Source organism: Crocodylus porosus, unplaced genomic scaffold (assembly GCF_001723895.1).
Source record: "Crocodylus porosus isolate Cpor-Errol unplaced genomic scaffold, CroPor_comp1, whole genome shotgun sequence".
NCBI classification, from domain to species: Eukaryota; Metazoa; Chordata; order Crocodylia; family Crocodylidae; genus Crocodylus; species Crocodylus porosus.
This window is the reverse complement of record NW_017728942.1, coordinates 7,963,258-7,972,453: the sequence shown is the minus strand read 5'-3', so window position 1 is coordinate 7,972,453 and position 9,196 is coordinate 7,963,258. Positions and strand designations below refer to the sequence as shown.

The 9,196-nt window shown below is 50.9% G+C and overlaps 1 protein-coding gene across 1 annotated transcript in view; it reads left to right on the top strand.

Moving 5' to 3' along the window:
* Nucleotide 1: 1 nt before the first annotated feature.
* LAMA5 (laminin subunit alpha 5) overlaps nt 2–9,196 on the top strand; it is a gene marked incomplete at its 5' end in the record, with an annotated part of 123,173 nt that continues 113,978 nt past the window's right edge. Inside the window, 2 exons of the mRNA XM_019548091.1 lie at nt 2–166; nt 6,649–6,801. Coding sequence (XP_019403636.1) covers nt 2–166; nt 6,649–6,801 — 318 coding nt within the window. The remainder of the gene's footprint in view (nt 167–6,648; nt 6,802–9,196) is intronic.

The window sequence follows — 9,196 nt, the reverse complement described above, 5'->3', positions numbered from 1 at the left end:
GCCCGCCGGCGGCCACAGCCTGCACCCGCCCTACTTCAACCTGGCCGAGAGCACCCGCATCGCCGCCACCGCCACCTGCGGCGAGGACGGCGGCGCGCTGGAGGACCTGTACTGCAAGCTGGTGGGCGGGCCCGTGGCGGGGGGCGACCCGCACCAGACCATCCAGGTAGGGCGCAGTGGTAGGCAGGTGCTGCCGCGGAGCACCAGGAAGAAACCGCGGCAGGTCTCGCCAGACCTTGGACCCGGATAGCGCTGCGTCTGTGCGGGGAGAGGGCTGGCCCCGCTCTTTCCCCCTTCCAGCCGCAGGCCGTTGCCTCCCCAAGTCTCGGCCGAGCGGGGGGCGCAGGCGCCTGTCCTGCCCGCCTCGACGTCTCGCACAGAGCGGGCACCCTCTGCGATTTCGCGCCGTGAGAGGCATCCAGAAGAAAAGCGGGCTCTAGAGTTGTTACATGTTTGCGAGCGCTGACTTGATAGCTGGACAACTGTTTTTAGGGTGTGAGATGGACTTCGCATCTGTAGCTGGACACTGGACGGCTATTTTTATGATGCGAGATGGACTTGGCATCTGTAGCTGGTCTACTTTAACCGGTTAATTGTGCGATCGTTACTTTGCGCGTGTGGGGGATCTTACTTTTCACCCGTGGCCTGTCTAAATGTCTTGTGTGGTTAACCAGTTTTTGGTGCGATGTAGTAAGTATAGCAGGGGGCTCAGTTCCATGAATCCCAGATCCGCTGTCATGCTGTGGGGACAGCCAAAGTACCTGGGAGCCACTGTAACGCTGAACGTGGCTGGGGTGGGGGAAGAAGCCACCAGCAAATTTGGGCAAACTGATCCAGACAGCTGTTGTTTGTCAATATTTTCTGTTGGGTTATTTAAAGGGTTTATCGTGCTAGGTCACCTCTCCCAATGGGGCTATAGAAATGGCTATGCTCAGCCTGTGACCCCTCCAAAAGTGGGGGGAGGTTTGGAAAATGGCTGTTGTGCAACCGGTCATTGCAAGAGGCCAGTTCCAGTTGTGGGGTTGGAAATGAGGTTTGGCAGCTGATTTACTGTTCTCCAGTCCTTAAGCTACCAGTGGTTGGAAGGATGCCAAAGGGCAAAACCCCATGTTAGACTGGCAGCTCTTAGAAAAGCAGCGCCCTTTCTCCAGTTTATTGCTTTATAGTTGTTAGCAGGCTCCTGTACATAATGCTGGTATAAATAAGCTACTGAGCAAGGATGGCTTTGTGGAGCAGTTAATGGCCCACTGTAAGTAAGGTTTTAGTGAATCCTAGCTGTAGCAGGGGAACTGCACAGCGCTGCCTGTCTAGTGTTTAGTGCAGAAGCACCATTGAGGAACAAGTTCAGTTGCAACCAGACTTACACTACCTGAAAACTTAATCCATTGAAACAAAATGGGTTTTTTTGGTTTTTTACTGGTTAGCAAAAAGCAGGGTATTCACATCTAAGCGTATGCACTCCCACCTGCAACCAGTGTTCATTTGCCATATCCGATTTATAACAGCCTGCATTAAACACTAAAATTACAGCCTTGTGACTCACCAGGGCTGCCTTGCTCTAGCTCTTTACATTCTCCCAGTTACTTCCAGGACAAACTTAGCCACTCAGGCTTTGAGAGGACTGTAGTGACCCCCTCCCTGTCCTTCTGTGCAGCTTTGATAGGAGAGTGCTTTGATCTGAGCCTGCTTCCTAGGCCATAGCCTTTGGTCCTGCTGAAAGCTTTAGAAAACTTCTTTTGTAGTGGCTTCTTTCCGTGACCACAGGCAGCACCTAAAAGGGAAGGGAGGAAAAAGGAGGTGTTAGTGCAGAGGTCAGAGTTCCCAATTCATCCCCTTTAGGGCTTTCAACACCACCCAGGGTCTCGGGCAATAAGGGAGGTGGGGGGGGGTAGTGTTCAATTTAAGTAGACTGAAAGGACAATAATGAACTCCAGCTGTATGTCATTGGTGCACTCTTTCAGCAGATTAAGTTAGTGGCCTAACCCTTTCACCTGCTGGTCCCTACCTCGTGCTGTACATGGCGCAGCTGTGGTCAGGAAGGCTTTCCTCCGGGAGTGCCGGAAGTTCAGTTTGGATGGGCACACCGCAAGTTTTAGCTGGGTCTGGTAGTTGGAGAAGGCAGGCATTGGTAGGAGGTGCCTGATAAATGCCGCATAAAATAGCAGGCGTAAGAAATTCTCCTGCCACTGACTGTTGACACTGGTAGAATTTTTCTTTAAGGGAGAAATGCACCTTTTTTTCCCCCTCCATGTGTTCCCAATAAGTCTTTAAAAACACCTGGTGGGTTTGTGGCATTGTTCCTAGCCGGTCAGATTAGGATGAAGTCCAGTTTTGTTCTAGCCAAATAGACAGCTGTCAGCGTTTTCATTGTGGGAGCTTTTGCAGTCAGTCAGCAAGCGCGATGCAGGTCAGGATGGAGGTACATCGGGAGAGCTGCACTGGGACGCTTGTTCAGCACTTGCCTGTGCTCTGCTAACTAAGTCGGCTACATGGGTGTGGGACAGAGGTTGCAGAAGCCAGTTTGAGCCAAATCAGTTAAGTCTGATTCAATCAGGTTTATCTCAAACTGGTTGGGGCCATTTTGAAACTGGTTTATGTGCACTGAATGTCTGTTCCACTACGGGTTTAAACCAGTTTGTACTCACTAAAACTGGTTTATGTGTAATGTCTGTCCCTAGGAGAATGTGTTTATATCAATAAGCAGTGACTTGCTGTTCAGACTTGAGTTTAAAGCCTTTCTGTCCTCCTTCCAAGGCAGAGTGTGCTCCAAAGACTCACTGAACACAATAAGGGAAATGTGCTACTTTTACACTTGCATTTCCACACCAACCAAGTCAGTGCAGGCCAGCCTTCTTGGCAGGAGTGCCACAAACTAGCCCACACCCTTCCTGAGTACCACTCTGGTCCCCTTGCCAGATCTCCTGCTCCACTTTCTGCTTCCTGCTCTGACTGCTGCTGTGCTGCCCGCCAGTCCCCTTTCCTGATCTACTGTGTGCCACACAGAGAGGCAGCCTTTGCTGCATGTTGGCCACCCCTCACCTAAATGATTAGCTGCAGCGTTACCGGTTTTGCTCTGAGATGTCCCAGGAGCCTGGAACAGTTTGAGGGTAGACATTTATCCCAACTTCAATTTTTGTAGGTTTGATCCAGGAACTATGCAAGAGGCAAAGATTTTTGTGGGTGATATCCCAACTGTGCAGGTGGTCCCATAAAAGGTAGGTAGTTAGCCAAGTTTTCAAATGTAAGACATTCTTCCTCAAGTCATTCTTCTACCTTTTGGGGCGGGGGGGCTTTAAGTATTATTGCTTTCAACCTAAAAACAACTCTAGCACCCTCTCAAATTCAGGAGTTCCCATTTGCTTAACTTTTGCCTTCACTTGATGTGCATCTTCATCTGGATGCCTGTCCACACAGGGCATTACAGTATTCACATGGAAAATGACTTGCTTGCCCAAAGCTTTGCCATGTTGAGCTGCAAGCTGTTAGCTTCACGGATCAAGATAGCAGGCCTGTCAGCCAGAGGAGAACCAGGCTTGTTGTGTGTCTGAGATACCAGGGGTCTGATGCTCCGCTTGACACTGGCACGTCTTAGTTGAATCGCATGGTGTTCGCTCACGATTTATGTTGCTGGGGTGAAATTGGACTCCTCTGTCTCTTTTTATTAGGCATGTCCATCCATAATACTTTGCATGTTACATAAAGAGTTGGGAGATGTCTTGTGTCAGAGACCCATCGCTGGAAGTCTAAATGGCAGGCCAAAGACTGCTGCAGTACGACCAATTCAGTGCGTTTTCCATCACGTTAAGACACCAACCTTCGTGACTTAATTGGAACTGAAAAGAAAGCGCCTAACTTGAGCCAGGAGTGTAGGTTGTAACTGTGTTGGTCTAAGGACAAGGTTCTTCGGGTAGATCTGGTATCTTTATAAAATCTTGTCTAACCTGAGCCACAAATCATAGTTGTCCTTCCCTGGCCAGGGGAATGAGCCGGATGGTATATGCAGTTACCTGATTTGCATGCAGGCTTGTGGTAATTACCGGTGCAAATTCCTGAATGCTTATGCACCTCATTTGTTTGAAAAAGTCAGCCTTTGTTTCCCCCCCTCCCTCCCTTCCCTTATCAAAACCCACCTGTCATCTCAAAGGGGGTCAGTTCCCCGTGGGTTTCCGATGAATTAGGTGAGGATGACTAAGGCTGGGTCATGGCAAGGCCAGATAAGCTGGGACAAAGCCTTCTGCTTTTCCCAGAGGCCAGCCAGCTCAGCGGGGCTCCCTGCCTGTGTGTCTGCTCCTAGGGGAGTTGAGTTCAGCATTCCCATTGATTTGTGATGAGAGCGGGATCTGCTCTCTCTCCCCTTGCTCTTCGTTTTGTGCTCTTTCAGCTCCCTTGCAGCTTCGCTTCCCTGCCTTTCTTCTTCCATTTCAATTGTTCTTTCTCGCTTACCTTGGTAGGGGTCCCCTCTCTTGCCCTGATAACATGCTGCCTATTTTAACCCCATGACTCACGGAGATTGCACTTCTCAGCCCTGCATTTTTATTGTTATTAAACAAAATCTTCAGAGGGCAGAGGTTAGCTGTTTTGCCTGCGGTGCCCTGAAGCTCCAGCTAACCGTGTAGTCTGCCCCAAAAAACGCTTGACTCGCTGAGTAGCTGGAAATAATCTGTTTCTCTTGTGGTTGATGTCCTGTGTCTCGGAGCACGGTCGTCTACACTTTTGGGAACCACTAATGCCAGAGCCCCAATGACAGCATTTAATAGCCAGCTCGGTTAAGCCATTGAGCGGTGAGCCAGCAAATAGGGGCACTTTGCACAGATAACAGAGCGGGCGGCCCTTGGAGGATTAATCGAGTGCAGCAGCCAGGCTGAATTTCCAGTCCTGTGTGAGGTTGGAGGGGCAACTGCATGTCATTGTGAAGCGCGTGAAGGGCACTCAACAAAAGGAGAAATTGTTGGGAGTCCGAGGATTTTCTTCCAGTTTTTCACCAGACTCCCTGTTTTGTTAAAAGCCTCTGAATTTTGTGTTCCTTCAGGAGGAATCTTGTTCTCCTTGCAACCTGTTGCACAGGTTTTTCTTTCTTTCTTACTTTTTTTTTTTTTTTTTAACAGAAAAGGCCTGTTCAGGTTTGTGTCTCTGTTGCTCATTTGGTCTCTCTACTTGTTTGTGCCCTTGTTTAAAGGGGGTCTTGCTCAGATTCCCTGTGTCCAGCTGCGGCTCGGTGCATGGAAAATAGCCCGACGCTGGCTGTCTCCGCTCCTTGGCTTTGTACTTCGCTGTCTGGCATTTCCATATCTCTCACTGAGTTAATTAAAGGTGGGCTGGTTCGGAGCAACTTGTGTTGCATAATTGCCTGCAAATAGCATGCCCTATGTCTGCAGGGAAGAATGCTGGGAATTTTCCCGTTTCCTTTCAGCATGGGATCTCCTCCAGTCTTGGAGAGTCTGGAAATGGCAGGATGTCTGTCTGTTTGCAGCCCTGGAGGGGCTGAGGCTATAGTAAGCAGGAAGCATCAGAGATTGTCTTGTTCCTCATCTACCTGGTGTAATATTAAAGCTAGCTGCAGCCGGGACAAACCAGGCCAATTCGCTCGCCTAAAGACAAATGCCGCTTTTAAAGGGGAACTGCGAAATAACAGTGCTCCCCATCCAGCGGCTTGGAGCAGAGTGAATCCAGTGCCAATACCAAGGGGCTAGGCAGCTGGCAACTTGCTGGTTCTCTGGGTGCTTGTGTGTCCCCTCCAAGTTGGCCGAAGTGCTCTTTGAGTGAACCAGCCTCGCTGCTGTACAGAAAAGAGAAAATCCACCCCACGAGCAGACTAGGCTTTTCCCTCTCGATGGGAACATATTTAGTTTGGTTAATGGCATGAGCACGGGCAGCAGTCCTGTTACCGCTGCGCCAGGCTGGACAGGGCCTGCTGAGCTGCATCGCCAGCGGGCTGGCAGTGTTGCTGCTGAGCGATTGCATTGGAGTAGGGCCATGGCTAAAAGGGGCTTTGAAACGAGAACCAAGCTGATTGCAACGCAACCGGGGCAGGATGAGCTGCCAGTCCGGTCTGCATGAGTGTTGTGTTCCTGTAGTCCCGTCTCTCAAACAGCCAGTTACGGTGTGAGCGATAGCCTCATCGGAGAGGTCATAGGGGGCTCAGGCCTGCCGACATCAGTTCCCTTGAGCTGATGTCTTTATCATCACTGGGGCAGCTGCCCTTTCACACCCTAGAGACAAGTAGTCTCTAGGGCTTTTAGCCTGGGGTCTTTCCCCAGTACTGTGTGCATGTCTGGGGCGCAGAGGGGATGCTGAGTTGGGCATATTTTGCTCCTTTCTCTTGGTAAGAGTTTGCCCTTGCAGTGGGTGAAGGAGGGTTACAAAGGCCCTAATCTCCCCAGCCCACCTGCTCCCTGTAGGATACCAGGTGGGGATTGGGCTGCACTCATCTGTTAAACCTTTGTGAAAAGAACATGCAAGGGGAAACAGAAATCCTTGGGGCTGGGAGAGAGGGTGTCGAGGGTGCCCCATCCGCTGCTTATTCTTTATCTTCGTTTTACAACCCTCCCTACCAAGGCTTGGGCTCTTTCTGTATGAACAGGAGAGGTTTGGGAAGTGCCAGCAGCTTTGATGCTGTGCTAATCTCTGCTGTCTTTTTGCTTCTGGCAGGGACAGTACTGTGACATCTGCTCCTCTGCAAACAGCAACAAGGCCCACCCCGTCAGCAACGCCATCGACGGCACGGAGCGCTGGTGGCAGAGTCCTCCACTTTCCCGGGGGCTGGAGTTCAATGAGGTCAACGTCACCTTGGATCTTGGGCAGGTAAGCCGAAGAGGGCTGGTGGCCTCAGGTTGCAAGGTGCTCTGCTCCGGGACCTGAGCTCTTATGTGCTTGAGGTAGACAGAGCTCTGCTGCAGCGAGAGGACAGGCTACTGGAAGCAGACAAAGCTTTGTGGCCTTGCACAGAGCTATGGGAAAATCTTCGCGCCGTCCAGTGTTGTCACGCAGAGCCGAATTGGCCATACGAGGGCCATGCAAAGCTGCAGCATGGTCAAATAATAGAAGAGCCCATTTTCACAGCATTTTCCTGAGTAAATTTGTCTGCTTGCTGCTTTTGGTTGTACCTGGCCCCTGAATTTATTCCTTTCTGTCATGTCCAGTGTGTCTGTCTCAGGAGGGTAAAGGGTGGTTCTGCAGCGCTTTGCCTCGTGCATTTAAACCCTGGGCTTTTGCAACATAAAATCAACTTTGAAAAAGGTCTTCTCAAAAAATGACAATAGTGCTTTGGTCTCTAATGCTGGCACGTACAAAGGATTAGCACTGTAGTAACCTTTGTTGCCAACTCCCACTGCCTCCCATGTTTGAATCTCCTATTCAGTTGGAGAACAATTCCTCTAGGAGACCTTAGGTTTGTGTTTTTTCTGAACCTTCCTTTGGGTAGAGGGGGGGTTCAGCAAAGAAACTATTTCTAAAATCAACAACCGAGCTGCATTGTATACAAGAAGCTGCAAACTCTGTCCAGCATCCCCTGGCTTTTCTGCAGGCGTCTGCTACTGTAGACAGCAACTGCAGCCGCCTGGCCCGTGGTGCTGTCCGGGGAGGACAGCTGTCCGTCTCGGCAGCCAGGGTAGCACAGGACATGGTCAGCCAGGCTCCTGTTTGCAGTTGCCCTTGTTCTCTGGTGGTCTGTCCCCACTGTGATGCCCCAGAGATGTGATGTCTCCCCACTCTGTGTGCAATTCCCTGCTGTAAACTGGTTTTGTCCATGCCCTACTGAAAGGGGGAGGCAGCTTTTTTGAAGCACAAGCCTGTCTCAGGCACAAGGGAAACCTTTTCATTTTCAAGCAGATTGCCTTGCTCTGGGTCCCCTCTCGTTCAATATTTAAATAGTTTCAGTACCAGTTCACAGGACCCACAGGGTGGGAGCCGGAGGGGCCTGGAGAGGGGGAGTGGAACATCTCCCAGGAGATGGACCCTTCAGCAGGGAGTACTGACATGAAGCTACGCCCAAGCTTTTCATGTCAATACACCACACTCAGTCTGACAGGAGAGGTTGCTGGCTAGTAGCCCTGGCTTCCCGGCTGCATGAATAGGGCAGACAGAGGCTGCAGACTGCTTGCAATAAGCGGTTTGTGCCTTGGAATTCAGCAAGTTGGGCATTTGTTGTGATGATCCAGCAGTTCACTGCTGAAGTGCCCCAAAGGGCTGGCTGGCAATTGCAATTGCAATTTCACAAGTCCATGCTAGTGTAAAAAGAGAGCCGCAAGTCTGCCCTTGCACCGCGGTGGAGAGAAAGTAGGAGCCGGTGTTGTAAACGCCTGTAGGCGAGGTGAGAGGTGCAGCATGAACACCCCCATTTGTATGCCCAAGTCTGAGTGGCTTGGATGGGTGATGAACACCGTAGAGAAGTAACCACCTGGGGAGAACTGCAGGGGCATGGATGGACTGTCCTCATTATTTGTAGCTTGCTTGGGTGGGAGTTAGCTCATGTGGGGCACTTTATTTTATATTTAGGGTGTGTGCAGACCACATGTGCATGCTTTTAGCCTGCAGCAGGTAAACACTAAATTGTAGCAGTGCAGCTCTCAATGAAAGAAGAGCAGCTTTTGTAGCTTTAGCTGGCGAGGCACCCAGCAGAGCAGGTGGCTTGGCCAGCTCTTGAAGCTCTGACGGTTAACCTGCGCACAGGTCCTCCACGGTCACTTCTAGGGCTGTCGCTTTGCAAGTGTTTTCTGAAGTAGTGTTCTGCCTTTGTGGGATGCTAAGGAAAGTACACTGTGGTTAAAAGTTCAGGCTCTCCTTTCTTTCCCACTCTGTTCTTTCAGGCCTCCTCATTCATCCCCCATTAATCTTCTGGGCAGGATGCAATGGCTAGATGGGGAGCTGGAGAAGATGGCTGGGCTGTGTGTGAAGGTCCCTGTATGAGGGGCCATGGTTGCCCTATCCCAAACCCCACTGTCTGCAGGGATTGCACTTGCTAGAGGCACAAGCAAAAAAGCCTCAGTGAAAGTAGGGGTCTGCTCCCATGTCTAATGCCTCTCTCAGAGGAGTCACCCTGCTGTCCACGTAACCACTCCTTTGTGCTTGGTCAGCCCCTGGAGCCTTGGGTTCCTTCCTAATCCTTTTGGCCGGGGAGTGTGGATGGACCATTACAGGATTGGCATGGCTTCCACCCTTTGTGGAGGCAGTGGTAGGGAGAGGAATCCCTGGAGCCCAA